Source organism: Hypomesus nipponensis, chromosome 1 (assembly GCF_054491055.1).
Source record: "Hypomesus nipponensis isolate SF chromosome 1, ASM5449105v1, whole genome shotgun sequence".
In the NCBI taxonomy this organism is placed as follows: domain Eukaryota; kingdom Metazoa; phylum Chordata; class Actinopteri; order Osmeriformes; family Osmeridae; genus Hypomesus; species Hypomesus nipponensis.
Window position 1 is genome coordinate 10,503,310 of NC_140361.1, and position 20,504 is coordinate 10,523,813.

General features: G+C 47.1%; 1 protein-coding gene across 1 annotated transcript; it reads right to left on the reverse strand.

Annotated features, from left to right (window-relative positions):
• Nucleotides 1–8,412: 8,412 nt before the first annotated feature.
• Nucleotides 8,413–18,256, reverse strand: vimr2 (vimentin-related 2). The gene is made up of 10 exons (XM_084699081.1): nucleotides 18,105–18,256; nucleotides 17,337–17,481; nucleotides 17,044–17,199; nucleotides 16,838–16,957; nucleotides 15,100–15,195; nucleotides 14,164–14,295; nucleotides 12,678–12,806; nucleotides 10,881–10,991; nucleotides 10,642–10,766; nucleotides 8,413–9,599 (listed from the first exon to the last, which is right to left on the reverse strand). The coding sequence occupies exons 1-10, from the start codon at nucleotides 18,212–18,214 to the stop codon at nucleotides 9,557–9,559; spliced, it is 1,167 nt and encodes a 388-aa protein (XP_084555207.1). The 5' UTR covers nucleotides 18,215–18,256; the 3' UTR covers nucleotides 8,413–9,556.
• Nucleotides 18,257–20,504: the final 2,248 nt, after the last annotated feature.

Consider the following 20,504-nt stretch of genomic DNA (forward strand, 5'->3'; position numbering starts at 1 on the left):
CAGGCTGCTGCTGATGTTTTAGTAATGCAGGTCAACTGCGGGTCTCTGGCGGGGAGAGCGAAAGAAAGAAAGAAAGAGAGAGAGAGTGAGAGTGAGAGTGAGAGAGAGAGAGAGAGAGAGAGAGAGAGAGAGAGAGAGAGAGAGAGAGAGAGAGAGAGAGAGAGAGAGAGAGATGGACGGCAGTGCAAATGCAGACAGTGAGAGGAGCATGGGAGAAAGAGTGACACAGAGAGAGACAGAGGGTGGAAGAGGAAGAGGGGTGGTGGAATATACCCAGAAACAACTCCCCCCTCCTCCTCTTCCTCTGTCTCTTATCTGTCTGCCCAGCCAGCTAAGCAGCACACAGCAGACAGACACAGCAGTCTGAGGCACAGCCAAGCTTCTCTGGCACGTCTTTCTATCTCCTCACAGATGAGTTTGTAGTCCCAGCTTCACCTCTGTGTGAAGCCCGGCCCACACCAGGCAGCAGCGCTCTCCAGCACATCATTTACTGGCCAGATGTCTCGGATGTGCTCAGAGGCACTGATTGCTTTGGAAATGGTAGAGGGCCGCTGTGCGAAACACACTGTTCAATGGTACGACATACTAACTGCAGAACATTAGACTGTTCACAAGTCGAATTATCAGTAGAGAAATGTCTGTACCCCCACAGCAATCCCTGCTAAATCGATCAGCATTTTCATCATTTTACCATTAGGTGCTATTGATAAAAAATTAAGTGGTTGGTAATGTGAAGCCTGGCAGTGTGACTGGCAATGTATGAAGTTCTGTTTCCTTGGTAAATCGAAGGGATGTCTTATTATTGTCTGATTATTGTCACTGAATTGTTCAGCAAACGCACACCCTAAAGTGCTTCCTCTCCCCCACGTATGGAGATGCCTGCGTGTCTCTGGTTAGCATTCCTAGGTTAGCCTTTGTAAACACAGGCAAGATGTATATACAGAGAAGACTAGCCATGAGCGCTTGTCTTACACGAAGAAGACATCTCAGCCTGCCAGAGGGATGTATTGACGAGCCAGACAAGTCATGTTAAGATAGCTGGATATATTGGTAACACAGGTTTAGCAATGCTAAAGAGATAGCAGTCTGTGGGAGTGTTGTGTTTAGGGGGATACACAATCTAGAGGTACAGCCAGGCTAATGTCCCCCGAGTTCCTGGAGAAAGGCAGGAAAACAGCAGTAGTCACCAAGGCCACATTGCAGACGTACTTTCGGGGCAGCAAACCAACCTCGTCACAGCCAATCACAGGCCAGACAAACAGAGAGGATTATTGTATGTACACACAGATAAGAGTAGGACTGGAGAGGGGCAATATGGCTTGCTGGACCTGATCTCCAAAGGTCAAGTGTGTGTGTGTGTGTGGGCAGGGGGGGTGGGTGTGTGGGGGTGGGTGTGTGGGTGTGTGTGTGTGTGTTTGTGTATCTGTGTGTCTGTAAATGTGACAACAACTGAAAATCACACTATATTCAAGTGTGCTTTATTATTTAAACACATGAATAAGAGGATACTACAGTTATCTTGTTACTCTAGAGGAAGTTAGTTCAGACAACTATGGTCTCACATATCGACAGGACAGTAAATGCACTGCATCACAGGATAATTCATCTCAGCGGCTTGCCTGTATAACAGTACGGTGAGAAAAACCCAGAGATGTTGGCTGTTAACAGTCGAGTTACTATGCCCTTAAACTAAGGAAGGTTCACCGCATGGGAACCCTCTTCAACAGCTACTCCACTTGTGTAAACATGAGCCCCGGTGTACTAACAACCTGAAATATTGTAAATGTAACCCCATTCCAGGAGAACACACTGTAAAGCCAGGCCTGACACTTGACACTTCCCAAGCCTGTGTGCCACAAACACTAGGCTTTACTGAGATAAATCAAAAGGGAGCAAATCCAACGCAAGGGTTAATAAACACTTTGTCACTGTTACCCATTGGACTGCAAATCTCTGTCAATCCAATAAAGTTACACTTACTGTACTGTATTCTCACATTAGGGCAATGACCCTCTACATAAACGCAGACTAGAATAAATAAAGAGTGACAGATTTGTGTGTGTGTTTTGGGATTAGCAATGAGTAGCTCTGTTGTCCAAGTAGCTATAGTTCAGCCCCCAGAATGCAGTGACCCCTGTCTCTCTGGCTCCTCTCCATAGACCGAGCCCTATGCCAGCTCAACTCACAAGGCCACAAGGAGAACACACAAGTAAGCAAGCCAATAGTTCTTTGAATTCCACTCGGTCAACATCTGCTGAAACAACAATGCAGATTTATGCCTCAGTGAGATATCTAACACATTACTACCTCATTGGCTACACTTCATTTGCACTCTGGTAAACATGGGAAAGATTTGCGGCAGCCACAACTGAGGAAACGATCCAAGATAGTGATCTGCTTTCCCTCATGGTAGCTGCTACTTATGGGTCACTCCCAGTCTATTTAACTCTAAGCTCAAAGTTCACCCTCTCTGGACATTTGGATCCCAGTAGTCCTTTTGGGTGTGGAGACTGCCACAGTACTTGGTGCTATACTGCAGAAGTCACGCTTGTTTTCCAGAGCTTTGTACAGTGGACATGTGGTTAGAGTGTTCCCTGTCCCTCAGAGACTGACTGTTTAGAGCTTTTGTCAACACTATGATCATTGGTCTTCCATGTAAAGGCAAGCATAAAGAGAGAATGTGAACTGTGTTGAGAAGTATGAAGGTGGTGCAAGGTGGCCTGTTCACATTTCAAATCCCTGGACTCCATCTTTACACTGCTAGGAGGTACCTGAGTGACAGTTATGCATCGCCTGCACAAGCTTACTGACATGTTTTAATCCCTCAACTCTAAGGGACTGGATGGAATGATGGAAAAACCTATAGATTCAAGTAGATGATGCATGTGGTTGAACTTTGTCATTTTGAACTCCGTGACTTACACTGTCATCAAACGTCTTGATTGCTTCAGATATCACCAAATGCATTCATGGAGAGGGACTGTTGGCTTGGACAGAGGACTTTCAGTGGCTCTCGCTGTAATGTAAATGTACACATCAGCTTACTGAGCAGCACCTTGCAGTAGTTCTGCACACAAGCATGTCTCTTCCCATCGATAATAACCAGTGTCCTCATACATGATATTCTCCCCAGACCTTCCCTTCAGAGGATCGGAGGTCTGATGTTTATGCAGTTGCCATGGCAAGGGATGTCCTTTTGAGGGGGAACAAGGGAGGTGACACACAATCCACATCATCCTTCCAGGAATATCAGTGGAGCCAGGGTGTCAACCAGAGAACAGGAGGGGTTTCTGCCTTAGTGTGAACAGTGGGCGAACGAAGGCAATCACATCCAGACAGAATTTATTTTTGCAGACATTACCGTGCCACCCAGAAGCAGAAGAGGAGTTATTGACAGACAGTGAACATGCAGAAAGAAAAATATTCCCATAAATGTGGAATGTGTCCTGCTGTAGCAAACATGATACCATATGAAATCATTATTTTTAGCTACTGTTTTTTCTTCGCTGGTATTATGAAGGTTCACATCTTCTCTGTTTCCTTGAGGTATTGCATTCCACCGAGACTAGATAAACACAAAGTACACCAGAAAAATAAGCTTTTTTATTGGAAATCGCATTTAAACAGACAAACAGGGACTTGAAATGAACCCTCTATGACGAAAGTTTGTCATGTAAGTTCAATATAACCTTCAACTGTGCTTTATGAGGTTGTGTTACTGTTGTAGATGTTTAACTAATTGTCAGTTAACAGGTTAATTTCTCAGTGTTTGATCAATCAGGCCTACAAATGGCAATTTTCTTGTGTGCATGGGCTATATGTCTATTGTTCCCGTTTAAGATAGGATTGTAAGGCTACCATACGCTAGTAATTTCCTTAAACAGTTCCAATGCATCAATCTTTACTGTTCATTTAATGGTAAAACAACATTGATTTTAAGGATCCTCACATGAAAACAATTAAAAACATTTTAAAAAGCACTAAATAAAAGTATACTTTCCCTGAAGGCACTTGGCAAGAGTAAAATGAAATGTGCACCTTTGACGTGTAGTCTGTGTTTACTGTAGAGCCCATAAAGTCAGAGGGTTTAAACGCTCAAAAATGTGTTCTTTTTTAAGGTGAACATTTGGCGTTCCCTCCAGCCCAGCCTGCTTCCACACATTTGTCTTCATCTCAGAACAGTTGTGGAGTCTGGCCTGGCCGCCAGCTCCTCTCTGCTTGTTTGATGATTAAATACATTTTGATTTGCCGGGCTGCGTTGTAAACTTCCTGTGTGGTTGCACAGTCAGGCCTGCATTCTCCAGCGCTGCTCCCCAAAGGCCTTGTGAGAACACCATTATTATCCCTGCAAATTAGCCCTGTTAACCTGCCCCTGCGCCGGCTCACTCTTTTTAACCCCTCATTTTTCACTGTGTCTGGACCCTGAGTTGAGGAGGGCTGAAAGGGGGTAAGAGAAGGAGGTCTGGGTGTTCGGACACCCGCCCTCCACACCCCCTGCTCCATCCCTGTCCAACCCATCCAAGCCACTGTGAATATTAAACAGCAGCGACTGCAGGAATGCCAGGGGTAAATTGCCAGCAGATGTTGGTGGGGAGGGGGGGTGGGGAGGTGGGGCTGGGGGTTGCTGAAGACGTGTTTTGTCTGCAAACGGAGCTGTAAAACATCACAGGCCTGACATCTCCCTGGGGTGTGCCTTTTGCAGAGCAGCAGCCCAGAGGAGGCGCCGGCCCCAGTGGCTCCTCGGAGGTTCACCAGTGGCTAAACACTCAACCAGCCATTTAATGGTCACTCATGAGAGGGCGCAGGAAACAACCGGAGCAAGAAGCAACTCCTTAATGTTGGAAGACAAGAGGGATTGGACTCCTCGTACAGCACTTGAGCCTTTCCCAATGTAGGTGCCATAATGGAAGGAAGGAATGCAGAGATTAATTGGTGGATAACCTTCTTACCACTGCAGAGTAATCTCAATTTGCTCCATATGTTGACCTCTTTTATGTGGGCCTCAAAAAAAAAAGAAGGTTTTAACCAGATAATCAAAAAAAGGTTTTAACCAGATAATCAAAGACATGAAGGTTTTGTCTGCACGATTCAGTCTCTGGAGCTTATGTGTCTTACGTCAGTTAACAAGCAGTTTAACTTGGGATTCAATGTGTACCAGCACTTTCATGAATAATGTGAACAGTAGAGAACATGGGACTGAAGCAGAGAACTCACCAGGTACCTGCTGGCCTTGTCAGTGCTGAGAGGAACCAGGCTGAGGGTCTGGGTGTCTGGGAGAAAGATGAATGAGTAGTGCTCAAAGAAAATGATTTCGTAGTTTGTTCCAAATACTAAACCAGCTGTACCTCCAGGCTATGGCTGCCTACATAAACTATGACACATGTGATTTCTTTCTCTTAAGACAGATTATGATAGTTAGGACTACTGGGGCTCTGGTTCTTGGTCTGGGTCTCAAGAGGAACCTGGAGTCAAATTTGCAACGAGAAAATTCTGAATAGACAGAGACCGAATAAAGGAGGTTCCACTCTGACTGATGCATATACTGATTCATGAATTGTTTTAATAAACACTTTATAAGGAACACATAGATGCATGGAGAAGCATTTTAAAGCCAATGATATGCTATGAAGGTCAAATACATTCTTCTATAGTCACCCAACACAAACTACAGCATTCAACAACTCTGACATCCTCAACAAGGACAATATAGGAGGCTACACCCATTGGTCATCCATGTAGGCCATCTGCCAAGAGTCCAATACTGTAATTGGGTGGTGGATCTGTGTAAGTCCTGGCCTGACAATAAAGTCACTGCTCTGAGACTGACGCTAACACCCTGTAATGGACATGAAAGCCGCTGCCACAGTGGAATACAAATCCTGCCTATTAACAAGTGTTCCCTAAAGCCAAGACTTTTATCCGCTTCCATTCATTTCACCCTCTGAAGTTGATTAATTGGACACTTAGGGAAAAGGTTGACCTCTATCAACTTTGGCTGAGACTAATTTGCTTCAGGAGGATGAGAATAGCAGAATCTATGCTAAAATGCCACACTTTGTCTAGACCATTGGCATTGATAAAGAGTTCAAAATGGAATCCGGTTTACATAGAAACTGAAAATAGATATGTACACAGGATTCAGTACCCAGCAACACATGACAGAGGTGTTTTCCACCTGCTGTGGGAGACATGGGGCTGCATTTTGTGGTAACTTTGGAACCATGCTGTCAACAGTCATTCAGTTACACACACACCAAATGGGAACCAAAGATATGAGGGGCACCCATGACAGGGTAGGGGACTTCAAGTTCTCACCACCAAACCACAATGATTCATATAGATTCATGCATGAGTGCATGAGTTAATGGATGCATGTGTTTGGTGTGCATGGCCCTATTTGCTTCAACAAACAGAGTTCTAGTGTTTTCTCTGCACCAAGTCCATGAGCAGTGGTGCTTGTCGTTCTCCCACAGTGGACTCAAGTCCATGACCCCTATAAAAAGAGAGCGATGCCCACTTCCCTCTCCCCTGAGACCTGCCAATGCAGTCCCAGGGGACAGAGGCCCCATCATTTATTATTTGTTCCTCTCTTGTCAAGGAAATACTTTCTCAAAAGCTCCCTTGACTTTGTATATTTTTACAGTCCTTATTTTCTTCCGTGTTTCAACCCCCCTTTTCTCGTATTTATTTGCTGAGTAAACACCAGATTGGTCCTTTACTTCCAAACTGTATTGAAGAAACCTTAAAAATGACTTTTCTTCTCATTGAGGACAGTGTTTATTTGGCTGGCTGATGTGGTTGGGATAAGGGCAGCAGGGGTAACCTGGGGGAAGGGGACAGATGATGTGAGTCATGCAAGCTGGCCTGGTTACTGTTACCTCAAGTCTAAATCCAATTCCTCCTCACCTGCCGATGGAAGACATGTTGACTGATACAGGCACTGAGGTTGAGATCGAATGTCATAATTTGTCGTCAACGGCCCTGTCACTCTGGTAATCAGGCATTCTTTCACCACGTGAAGTCAAAGGGATGTTATACACAACCGACACAGTGTGAAATAGTTCATGTCAGCAAGAGTGAGTCGTGAGTAGGTCATGTTTATAGTTTCTATCCTCCACTATAATACCATTCCGGTACAAAGGGGTCCAATGATCAGTTATTCTCAATTATATTTTAGTTTGTTGATGTAGTTGTTGATGTTCCCCCCTCTTCTCTGAAACTCATCAAGGGTGACAGGATTAAAAGGCCAGGCCTGCCACTGACCACTGACCCATGACCCAGCTTTGAAGACTGCTCCCCCTAAAACCAAATTATCCAGCACGAAGAACGAGGGGTGCTGGAGGTCTGCCCCAGGCCCCTCAATGTCACAGACTAGCATTTAGAGGTTAATGGTCATTTTTCTCTCCTGTCAAGGACTTCTGGAGGGGGCAAAGGAAAACAGTGATGGGCAATTCCACAACTTGAACACCAATTCCAAACCATTTGGCTCTTTGCATATGTATTCTATATATTAGAATTCACAGAGCCACTGTGGTGTAGTCACTGCCCTTTTAATTGGGGTATTATAGTGAAGATAAGCCCACTGTTCAGAAAATGAACTTTGGTCAATCCTTTTCACTTACTAATTTAAATGTAAAAGGTTGATCACCTTTTTGAATTTGTTAGACAAAACTCATAATCAAAGATATTCTACTGTTTGCATCCAAACATTCAGGATGATAATGGATGTTTATGTCTCTGGCAAAAAAATGAAGGGCCAGATATTTACTGACATATGCAGGCTTGGAGCAGTACCTTGAGCTGGGGCAGTGTGTGTGTGTGTGTGTGTGCGTGCGTGCGTGCGTGTGTGTGTGTGTGTAGAGGGGTGAGGTTAGGGGGGTCGGAGGGCTGGAGGGGATATAAGTCTTAAGGATCCAGACCTGGGAGGCAGAGGACATGATTAAGCACTGTGGCCCTGAGAAAATAAAGGCCCCACAGACCGACCTGCTTCCTCCCCAGCCTTCCATGTTTCATGTCCATACAATTAAACAAGTCATCCAGGCTTTCCAGCCCAGCCCAGCCAGTCCCCTCCACAGTACAGCTCCTCCAGGGCCCAGCCTCCATTAACCAGGAGTCTAGTGGCTATGGCTAATCTTATCGGATCCATTATTAGCAGCATATTTCATCTTTATGGCAGAGCTAACCAGCCTTTGATACTGTTAACAGCTGAGAACATTCACAAGCGAGGTGAAGCATGAAGATGAATGGGAGAGGGGTCCAGGGGAATAATTTAGCCTGTTAAATGTATAGTTGTGTTGGCGAGGAGAGACACTTAGGCTGAGGGGATGACACAAGTACGTTCTACACACACTGGAGTGTTGGTGTGTCAGCACTGAGCTCATTAAGAGGACAGGAAACAAAGTCAAGAGGTTGTCAAGCTAACTTTATTTGTATGCCAATTATGTATATATACATAATACAGCACATATTGGGTAAACACGAACAATGCAAACTTAACTAGTGGAGCCGATGGATTTGAAAACATTTCAGGGCAAAGGGAGTCCTCAGGACTGTCTGGTTACACACAGGTTACAGACCTCCTCGCAGGTCTTGCACCAGAGCAGGTTCTACAAATACAGCTGTTCACATCAAGTCAATCTTCTTAGTATCCAGGCGGTACCTTTTTCATCACAACGAATGCTATTGACAAAACTTTAGCAATACTTGTACAAAATAAGCACTGTGAAGAAGTAGTGAGCACAGTGGTCCCAAACAATTCTCAAGCTCTGTTTTCAGTAAGGTTTTCCTATGGACCATAGAAAGACCACATCACAAGTCATTGGCAAACTAACACACTGACTATAAGCTTGACAGTGCTGGTAATGTAAATCCCATGCAAAGCTAAAGGTAGGTGACCTGCTAGGTCTAGTTAAGCTGGTCTGACGGGAGGAAGAGAACACTGGTGGAGAGGGAGGGAGGAGAGGATAAGAGTGTACACAACTGACGCTGTTTGAGTGATGGGGATGAGGAGGTGACTGACTCTACAGTCGCATACTGAGGTGGTCTCATTGTCTATGAAAGGGGGTTTGGAGGGAGACTAAACAGTCCGTGTTCCCTGTATCAGCGTGTCAGCTTCAAACACTGTAGCTCTGGAGGATCGGAACCACTTAGGAAGACCCCACCACCACCCCTTATTTGACTCCCAGATCACTGAATGGAAACATGCTCACATGATGGACTCCATCCCCCTCATCCCGGTGTTAGACTGTCCCATTACTCTTGTGAGACAGGGGTCACCTGGCAGTGACCTGTTATCAATGGTCCTGCCCTGGCCTCCAGACATCATTAATCTGTCATGATAGGTTTACATCTGCTGCAGAGGTTGCGATGTGCTCAGCTTCATGTGATCCTACGGCTGATTTAAGTCAGTTTTTTTTCTGCGTTGCTCTTTGTCTGCGGCGAATCTATGTGTGTGTGTATGTGTGTGTGTGTTTGTGTGTGTGTGTGTTTGTGTGCGTGAGGTGGAGGGGTTATACATTGCTCTCCTCCCACAGCGACCGGTCTGTCCGGCATCCTCTCACAGGTAGCACAGCCTCTCATCCTCTTCTTCCACCAATCCCCTGGGGGGGGGGGGGGGAGAGGAACAGGAAGACGGTGTTAGCATGATGTGCTCAGTTACACAGTAGACCCACTGTTCTGCAGATCCCAGTTCCTGTGGAGACGTTGCTCCTTGTGCTACATCAACAATCAGACCGTGCTCTGCTAACACCCGCAACAAGGCTGAATCTCGTTTCAAGGCACACATTTGACTGGAACAACAGAGGGCAGCAGCTGGGCAACTGCTGAGAGGGTGTTTAACAGGCCAAATGGTGCCGGTAATTGTGGCCCGGGTTGTTAGGGTACAGGTTTCAGAAGCACAGAGAGCGTAAACACCTGCTCTCAGTTTGGAGTCATGTTTTAACCATGGATGACGGAACGTCAATCTTTTAACTAAAGTTAGGAGAAAAACACGTATTTTCCATGTTTTTTTTTCATGTTTTTGGAACCGTCTGTTCGGGGGCGTGAGTGTTTCAAACCCCTCTGGTAATGTATGCGTGTGTGTGCATGTTTGTGTGTGAACCTGACATCAACAGGCCACCATGCGCCTGTCTGGCAGCAGCCCAACACACAGTCTGACAGTGCAAAGTCCTTTCTGCTCTTTCTAATCAGGCACTGTGCGGGGCAGCCTCTGCCTGGGGCTTTGTGTGCCTGCTACGGTCCACCTGAGGGTCAGTGGCGGTCAGAGGCGAGCGGACGGGTGTCAGAAGCGGGGGGGGGTCGGGAAGGGCGGAGTGCGTCACACTACATACCAAGATGGCAGATGGTCTGAGCATCCTCACACACAAGAGGGGGGGCACACACGACACGAATGTCTTCAAGGACACATACAGGAAACGACATCATGCTTTCTATAATTGCTTGAGACCCTGTTTCCTGTGAATCCGGCCAACAAAGGAAGTTGGGCCTTTGTTTTCAGTTATGTCTTCATAAGGGTATGGGAGCTTCCCCGGTGACATCATTTTATCTGGACCATGAATAACATCAACTGCCAACGTCATTGGAGCACACAATGAACCTGAGGCCACTACAGACATGTCGAGACCCCTCGGGCAGGAGACTCACCTGTAGGCAGCGATCTCTAAGTCTCTGGCCATCTTCTCACTGAGGAGATCCTGGTACTCCTCACACTGCTGCTTCATCTGGATATCAAGGTCCTCCTGCTTGTACCCCATCTCCTCAATACGACACTGGAGTAAACACACAAACACATGGCGTGGACATGAGTTGGTTGTTTGGTTCATGTGGTTTCTGGCAGTTGGACTGGATGTGAGTGGGACGCTCAGTGTGTGCACTCTCTTCACCTCCAGCTCTTCGATCTGCTCCAGGTATTCTGCTTTCTTCATCTCTCTCTCATCCTCAAGCTCTTCATTGCACTTCTCCAACTCCATCAGCTCTTTCTCCAGCTCCGCAATCTACACACGCACACACACACAAGCACCGATAATAACATGATTTAATGTTGATCAGTGGTGGCATCCTGGTGTGCCCAGACATGAACATCGACAATCAACTGACAGCTTCGTGACCAGACACGATATTACCATATTAAAATAATACTAGCCTAAAGTGAAGACTATGTTGCTTGTTCTCTCCACACAGCATAGATAAACCTCATACCGTGCGCTCGCTTTCAAACAAACAGAGCACAACACCCCCCCTCCAACCCCCACCTCCAGCCTCCTCAGACACACTACGCCCCGCACTGAGTAATCACAGCAATCAGAGAAGTTAAACAATTAGCTGTCAGAGACTGATGGGGATCCAGGCAGTCTGCCTCTCTCTTAGGTACATCAGAGGAGGCCCAGGCCCAGTGATAAAAACACTGATGATGATGATGATGATAGCTTCTTAACCTGGTCATCTCACTCGCTCGCCCACTCACTCGTCTATGGCAGGGTAAGTGAGGCCTGGGAGTGTACCCTCTGCGTGTGCGGGCAGTGTGTGTGTGTGTGTGTTCAGGATGGCTGAGTGTATTATACACAGTGAGAGAGATAGGAATAGTGAGAGAGAGACAGCGAAAGAGAGAGAGAGAGAGAGAGAGAGAGAGAGAGAGAGAGAGAGAGAGAGAGAGAGAGAGAGAGAGAGAGAGAGAGAGAGAGAGAGAGAGAGAGAGAGACAGGAAAGGAGGAAATGGAGCAGACCCATCTGTCCGTCGGGCAGAGCAGGGGCTCGTGTGCTGCACATTAGGGAAGAGGATATGCTGTTATGAGATCATGGCTGCGGTTCCAGAGGGGGCTGTTTATTTAAAGAGTGGAGGCTAGGACCACAACCACAGTAATGAGAACCAAACCACCATGTTTGTTATTGAAATGGGAAGGTGTCAGCTGTGGTCTGACCACTGATGGTTCTGTGTTGGACGGGAGAGCTACGAGCTGTTACTGTAATGTCTTCAGGCTTGAGTTACTGTAGCCAGAGGACATTGACTGGTTACATGATGTGTCATTTATGGCAGCTTTTGAAGGATGTTCTGACCAAGTCACCGAAATGTCACTCTCCAGATTTTCAGCAAAGTCATTCTCCCACCATTATTTCTCAATAGAGAAGGCAGAGAGATGGAACAGGGACAAAATAACAGAAGAAGGTCTATTTCCTCTTTCCAGTTGTGTCTGGAGTCTCTACAGACTGAGTGGGTGGATGTTTGTATGTGTGTGTGTGTGAAGTTTCAGAAGTTAAGGATCAGGGAGAGAACATAGACGCAGTGAGAAACTCGGTGCTTAATAATAGAAGACAGTGAAGAAGATAAATCCTATTTGGGACCGGGCCGAGTCCTATCTACTCCCGGTGAAATCTCTCAGAGTAAACACTGCGGTCGACAGGATCTCCCGGGCTATGTACCCTTCCTGTCAATCAACGTCTCACACCTCTAAACCCGCAGAGGGGAGCCATTCATTTGGAGTGTAATGCCTGATTTAAGGGCTGACGTTTGACGGGAGCCCATGCAGAGCTTCTTTCGCCTGAGAAAAGATGGGAGAATGTTCCAGAAGGAAAGTATAGGCGAGGGAATAAACTGAAGCTAACTGCGACGGCAGGTAGTGATAGAGGTGAGAGGACAGTGGAACGACGAAGGGAGAAAAGAAAGGAAGATATGGATCACTCACCTGCTTTTTCAGTTCATTGACGTCGGTAACCTTAGAGACGCCCGTGCCCCTTGACCCGGAAGCTTCAGCCAACTCCCCTTGCTGCCCGTTTCCAACGGCAACAACAGCGGAGGACATGCCACACTCATACTGGAAAACAGACCACATAGAGAAGTAACTGTTAATGCCTGTTTTACAATATCACATGGCCAATACATTCAGTCACTTGAGGGAGGTGGTCCTTCCATAAAGCAAACTTCTTTATATTGCAAACCCTATAAAGCACAGCATGTACTTAGGGAGACTGCTCCTCATGCACCCTCTATACAACATGATACTTTTTTTTACCGCTGAGACTGGTTTGGACGTAGCTGTAAAGTGTAATCAGAGTCTTTATAGGCCTGGCCCTCACACACGATCCTGACCCCCCCCTCCGCCTTTCCACCCCCAAACCCCCAATGACAACCACATTTCTGATTAAGAGGAACAAATGGATCAGCAAATGAGCGGCACACGGGCCCACAGGTGTGCCACAGTCAGCCAGCAATCACCATTACGGCTCAAGCCCAATGGCAATCAGGTTTGGATTGAGACAATTGCACCTTGTGAGACACTAATAGAGGCCAGGCTCAGACAGGACCGGGTCCAGCTGGCAAGACATGAAGGAGGGAAGAGGAGGAGGAGAGGGGAAGAGGGGAAGGGATGAAGGGGGCAGTTGGACGGAGAGTATGAGTGTCTGGGTTAGGAAAAACAAGAGCTGTAGTACATTATGGGCCAAAGTCTACACACACACACACACACAAGTGGACACGCACAGACACACACACAAATGAAAATGCAAACTCAGGCAAATGAACATGAACCCCCCCCCCCCCCACACACACACACACACACACACACAATTAGCTCACTCTCCAGAGAACCTCAAGTTTAGCCAGTGCTCCAGTGCTCTCTCAGAATTGCCAACCCACCCTGCCCCGTCCCCCAGCCCCAACGCCCAGCCCCCAACCCCCGCCCCCGCCCTCAGCCCCCCGCCACTACGCAGAGGAGCCTGGGAAGGCGGCCAGCGGTCTGATTACAGCCGTGACCTTCCTGAGGGGGCCAACATCCTCGACCCTGAGAGGGTCAGACCCACCGGAGCTCCCAGTTGAACCCAGTGGAGCACCAAGGCTGGCAACACACACACACACACATACACACACACGAGGGGACAAAGCCGTCCTGTTCTGGTGTGAAAGCAGCACCTCAGATTCTCAGCTTCTTCCCCAGTGTTGTGTCAGGAGGCAAAGAAAACAAGCGGGCCCGTCCTTTTTGCGATGTGTGAAAGCTCCAATTTATGTCTGCACTGGCCAGACGCTTTCACAAGGGAGGAAGAGGCTGCAGACTGACGCTGGGAGGACAGGGGGGTGGCCTTCTGAGGGGCTGTGTGTGTGTGTCTGTCTCTGTGTGCATGTCTGCGCAATGTGTGTGCATATGTGTACATACAGGACATGCTCATATACTGTACCTGCAGGCTCTCAGCCAGCTGGCAGTAGTACTCCTTGATCTGCAGGGCTGGGGTGATGTCAGGGCTACAGAACTCCACTGCTGTCATGCCTCCCTCCGCCCCCTCAGCAGGCTCCACCAGAGTCTCCACCGTCTGCCGACCAGAGCAACATTCAGACCCCGACATGTTTCTCTGCGAGTCCCACAACCTCCATTTTAAACGTCCGTCCATCCATCATATCGAGCGTTGGAGTAATGCCCACGCCAGACCAACGCTCTGCTCTTTTCCCCACATTTACGCTTGACGATCTATCAAGGGAATATGAGGTGCTTGAACATGCAGGTAGTAATAATAGCAGCTCCTAAAACAAAGGGGACTTCTGTTTGCATTTGTTACACAGCCGCCTTTCCCGGGCCGTGAGTTATGGAGCGTGTCCCCGAGGGAGGGAGTTAAACGGTGGGCAGCAGGGCAGCAGGGCTTCACACTGAAACATACAGAGTGATGGAGTTCCTCGTGCCTCCACACTGGCTTTGCTGCCCCTCCAGCCTCCATGCTCCCTCATCTGATACCAGGATGGATCTGTCAACTGCTGCAGAGACTAGGAGCAGCTGGGCTGAGGTGTGTGTGTATGTGTGTGTGTATGTGTTTTGTGAGTAAGATATATTATCTCTGAGATGTACCCCATGGCTCCTGATTTGAATTCTACCTCTGCTTCTACTTTACCAGTAGTGCTTCTGGCATCACCATGTCACCTGGCAACAGGCTGTTTCCAGCACCTTCTAAAGGGCTTCTCTCCATCTCCAACCTCCTGTCTGGCCAACAGCAGCCAATAGTACTGTTTGTGTATCCTCGAGAGACACCAAGGCCATTCCTCTTTACTGCTGTTTTGACTAATAATGTAAATGTACATGTAAATGTAATGACATTTACGGTTTTGACCCCCCCCCCCCCTCTTACCGTCGCATGTAGGGCCTCCATGTTAGCAAGCTGCTCCTCGTAGATGCAGACCTGCTCTCTGAGGGCCAGGCACTCAGCCGTCACTGCATCCACATCCTAGAGGGGGCAGCAGAGAGACAGAACCCACTGTCATAGCAGGAGAGAAGCCCCTCTAAGCATGAGAACATTAGCACCATGAGACAGACACTGCAATGCAGACCTGAAGGAGGAAAAGGAGGAGGAGGCGAAAGGGAGGAGGGAAGAGGTGACAAGAGAGAGAGATTTGATGGGGGGGTAATTAAACAGAAAAGCCTTGTTCTCCCCTCCATTCACAAGCAGGGGTTTTCAGTGTAGCCAGTCTGATAAGGGCCTGATTAATTGGTGATGAATTCAATTAGTGTGGGGTTCTGCATTTGCATTTGAATGTATGTGATAGGTCTGCCTTGCTGTGCATCTCCCCCTCAGGGATCAATACAATATATCAATACTGTATATCTGTTGAGATATACATATTTATCTATTTAAAAATCTATTAATTGTATCCATTTCACCATCTAGATTTTGGTCAAACCTCCAGGATCTCAAACGGAAGTTAAGTAGTCAGCAGTCTGTTACTTTGATATCCTCTGGACAGCCATGACATGAGATTTTAATCTGGTTAGCAGAGATTAATCTCTATGCAAACTATCCGATAATGAGAGAGCCTTGGTCTCTCTGGAGTCTATGCTCTGGGAAAATCCCTTCCAACTCAACTCCCTTCTCATGTTGGATGCTGCTTCAGTGTGCTTCTCTGGTGTCTTGTTGAGAGCCATCCTACTGTTGCCACTGAATCTTTCAAACATAACCACCAATTGACTCCACACGAAAAAAAAAGCCCTAGATCCAGATGAAAGAGAAGGGAGCACTCCAGAGAAATGGCTCACAGGGCGCAGCGCCATCCAATGCGGGCCCGTCTACCACAAATCAAACGTAGGCTGCTTAATCAATAGCTAATGGCAACGCTGCCTCATCAGCGCTGGACTACAGCTCTCACTGCCGGGCCTGCCTTGTTCTGCCTCCCTGTCAATCAGAGTGCCACCATGTTGAGAAAGCTGCAGTCTGTGCTACGGTTCTGTATTGTGCTCTGCTCTCCTCCTCCTCCCACTACCTCCATCTCCCTGCCGCTTTCCCACCAAGACGAGCTCTCTGCTCGGGGCTCCAGCTGCTTCCCATTGACAACCGCAGGGCCGAGCCAGCCAGCGCATTACTGCAGCACATTACTGTCTGTATTACATCTGTACGGGAGAAATTAAAGCCTGAACGACTCAATAAGGACACAGGGAAGCAGCTCCCCTCACATGCGAGCCCGGCTGGGCGGGGAGATGGGCTGTGACATGTGTGGCCACAGACAGGGAGGTTTGTAGCTCCGATTGCGTTGTGGCCACGGGCCCAGACTGTGGGAGTGTTGGAAGCGATGGTGATGTTGATGGGCAGAGCTTCAGAGGAGCAGCTGTGCACAGTTCGAACTTCCAGAGGTTGGAGTGAGAGGCAGGCTCACAAGCGACTAGATCAGCTGAGGCAATAGTGCCACCTAGTGGTTGAACTATGTCATCACAGTTACTTGGAGTAAATGGTTATGCGATAGGGCTGTTTTACAACTGCCATGCCATTGGGATATCTGCAAGGGGTTAAATGTTACTCGCCTGCTACTTTGACCAATCCAGTAAAGAAGGCAAACCGAGGTGTAGCACCAAATTTGTGTTGGCAGAGAGTGCATTACCATGGCAACGTTCTCCCTCTCCTCCTGGACGAGGGTCCTCTGTTGAACGGCCTTCTGGTGCTCCTGCTGCAGACACTCCAGCTCGCTCCTCAGCTCCTCTGTAACACACAGGATCTCCTCCTGGGCTCACAGAGGAGGGAGGGGTCAGTCTCTCTCTCACACACACACACACACACATACACACAGTTGGTCAAAGTAGCGGGCACCTTCTCTCTGCGCAGCCTCTCCACCACAGCGTCCAGGCTGTAGTCGGGGACAGCGATGGTGGTGGAGGTGGATGAGGCCTGCTGGCTGCTCAGCCTGTCCTCCAGAGCCAGGATCTGAGTCTCCAGAGACTCGTTCTCCTCCTCAAAACAACGGGCCTGCCTCACACACACAGATATAGTCATGTAAATAGACAGATAGGGGTACACAGAGACAGAAGGGATACTCTTGAGCATGAAGGAGCAGCCATTCCTGACCCTCTGGTCTGCACCGAATGGATGTTTGGGAGTCTCACCAATTCAATGAGGGTGACCAGGCGATTGTTGAGGGCGGCAAGGATGGTGCGATCCTGAGTGAAACGACTCAGGCCTTCCTTGTTTATGGCCTTGGCAGCCACAAAGTCTAGCTGCTCACAGTCACACTTGTGGCCAGCCGCGCCCCTGGAGGGAGCACAGACTGCCATAAGGAGGGGCCATGGGTTCAAACCAAAATGTTGCATTGTAAATCAAAGGCTACGAGAGAACAAGTGGGTGTACACAATGCACCCTTGCCCTCACTGGCTCTACTGAATACTTGGATGCTGAATTGTTGCCTCGCCCAAATCAAGTCAGTGTAAATGAACGCCGTGATATCATTGCTTGGTGTGAGTACAAAAGGCATTTGTCATGGGCCTTCAAAATTTCCCTCAGGCGTAACCAGAGCCTGAGCACACAACAGCCAAATCTGTGACTAATACCTAGAGAATGTCTACATATCCCTTCAATTACATGCATCATAATACATAGTTGATAAGTAGAACCAGCATAACCGCCAATATTGATTAACATGAACTTGGATTCAGCATCAACATGACATCAACTGACTGGTGTAATCCTAAAACAAGTCATTTATTCTGTTGAACTTCAACAGCAGCGTCCTATTTCGTTTCTTTCGAGAAGCATGTCTCTTACACCATCAATATAAGCGCAAGCCTTCTGTTCCAGTATCCAACATGAAAAATGCATCTTCTACAAGTGTGCTCCAGGTCAAGATGGATGTGAAGGTCTCTTGTAGAAGCACTAACCTGGCAGGGGAGCGGTACTCTTCAGCACACTGCACACTGGAGCCTCCAGAGCGAGCCCACTGCTCCTCCTCAAACAGCCTGCGGTACGACGACACTCTGAGCATGGTCATGGACAACACCGGAACACTGGCTGGGAAATGGGATTTGATGCCAGGGTAACACTATCAAATGGTAGCAGAGTCCAGGCAGGGGTTTATATATGAGGAGGACATGGAATGTTGCACTGAGTTGCTGGATGTCTCATGAGGAGCTGACTGGACTAACTATAGGGGCAAGTGTCAGAGACAGAGGATTTCACACAGACAAGCCAATTCGCTATGGTGACCAGATCACAGTACCTTCATGTCTGCATTGTTTTATTTCAAATGTATATACGTATTTCTGTAGCTATTTAACTACATATCTAGTTGTGTTCCCACTGAAGTGTTAATCCACTGAACAGACAAAGTTGTCCAATGTAAAAAGACAAGCCTGCCTATTAATTCTTTGTACAGTTTTATTTTTGTTAAAATAAATTAAAAGTACCAAAAACAAAACTGAATAGTTGAAAACTAAAAGGTGTGCAAGTTTTCATTTGCATGTGTACCATATTACTGGACAGACCGTTACAAAACCTTAAGCATGATGAGCAGATACGACAGCACAAACAGATACATGAGTGAACTACAGGACAACTGAAAAGCAGGAACTCCCCCCCCCCCCCACCCCCCACCACCTGGCCTGTGTCTTATACAAGCAGGTCAACAAAAACGTATGAATAAATTACAATCCCCAAATTCTAGGTCTGGAATCCAGACGACAGGGTCCATTCCTCCCTGTGCTACTCAGTTTGGCAAAGTGAAGTCTAAGGCTATGCCATCCTTGGGGAATGCAGAAGCATGCCTGGCCCACCCTAGGAATTTACTGTACGAGTCTGAACGGCACACAGGAATCTACACAGTGAGTTGGGCCTAGTCAACAATGAGCTGGCAGGTGCAGGAAGGTGACACATGGTATAAATGGTCAAATGTACCAGTTGTCCGACAATAATCCTGAAAGTACCCCGTATGGCCCCTGTGATGTTATTTACGGACTGAGGAGTTGACCAACGACTGTTTCTGTTTCCTATGGTTGGTGGAAAAATTGTGTCACAAAAGCAACCCCGGACTGCTTAACAGACTGTGCCATGTAGTAATGTTAGTAGGAGGGTTAGGAACGTAGGAGGAAACAGTGTCGTAAATGCAAAAAGGACTTCCTTGTTTTGTAGTTGCAGCATGTTCCATGACGGGAATACAAACTCAGATGTCTTCAGTGGCACACTGGGAACAAAGAGACTGCTACCCAACAGGTTTCCCCTTCCAGAGCATAGACCCTTTAAATCCTGCTCAACTCTCATTAAAAAAATCTTATTACAGAAATCTGCGTTCCTTAGGAGTCTCACACAGCAACTGGGCATGAAATCTATTCCCAATATTAGGGACACAAAGACAAACAAGTGTTTAGACATTATACAGGCCCAAAACTAAACTAAAAAGCTTTGACGTATACGAAGGCTCAGTTTATAGCACAGGAGGCAGCAGGAAGCGAGAAAGCTGTAAACAAACATATGAAGACACACACACACACAGATGGGGTACCACCTGCATGATGAACATATGACACATTCTAAAGACACAAGGACACACATCGCACCATCACAGCAAGAGGCAACAGCAGAGTCAAACACCTACAGAGGTCTAATAGGGACAATGGTCACTATATATACACACACACCAGTTAAGACATCGAGATCATCGCTTTGTGAAGGATTCTATACATCTAAGAAACAGCATCTGGACGCCACAGTGCCGATGACTCGTCACTCTGCGCTTGCCGACTGGGATGTTAGTGTGGTGGAGTGTTGGATCACAGTTGTAAAACACCTCAACAGAATACGCTTCCATTATTTCCTAACTCATAAGGCTCACGGTACAGTAACATTAGAACCAGGGCATATGTTTTACCTTGTGTTACATGATGGCTTTAAAAGTAAAAGTGTTAAGATGCCAAAAGGATATCGACGACAGGGTCTTTTAAAAGAGAAAACATGAAGTAAACCTCATTCACCAGAGGAAAGAAATTAAAACTATAAAGATGCTGCAAAAATAGTAGAGGAAGAAAAATATAAATAAATAACATTAAACTGTTATTACAACAGCGGATATCCCACTGAAAATCTAACATCCCAACATGGTTTGACTTCTCCCAAGTGTCCCGATTGTCAATTTTTTGTTCATGAGAGAAAAGTCCATCTGCCCTGGCTGGATATCTTTAGACCACCTGATTAAATTGAATCTTGATTCTCTTCCTACCAACATCATTGCGTACAGAAGCGTACCCCAGGGTAAAACATTGAAAGGAGATCCATTAGACGGTTCCATG

What these genes read in the sequence shown, in the direction of transcription:
- vimr2 (XM_084699081.1), bottom strand. Translation starts at nt 18,214, where the DNA reads ATGACCATGCTCAGAGTGTCGTCGTACCGCAGGCTGTTTGAGGAGGAG. An exon ending in AGCAGATCGAAGAGCTGGAG is followed by an intron (nt 10,767 to 10,880) that starts GTGAAGAGAGTG and finishes TGTTTACTCCAG; the next exon opens with TGTCGTATTGAGGAGATGGG. An exon ending in TTAGAGATCGCTGCCTACAG is followed by an intron (nt 9,600 to 10,641) that starts GTGAGTCTCCTG and finishes CCCCCCCCCCAG; the next exon opens with GGGATTGGTGGAAGAAGAGG.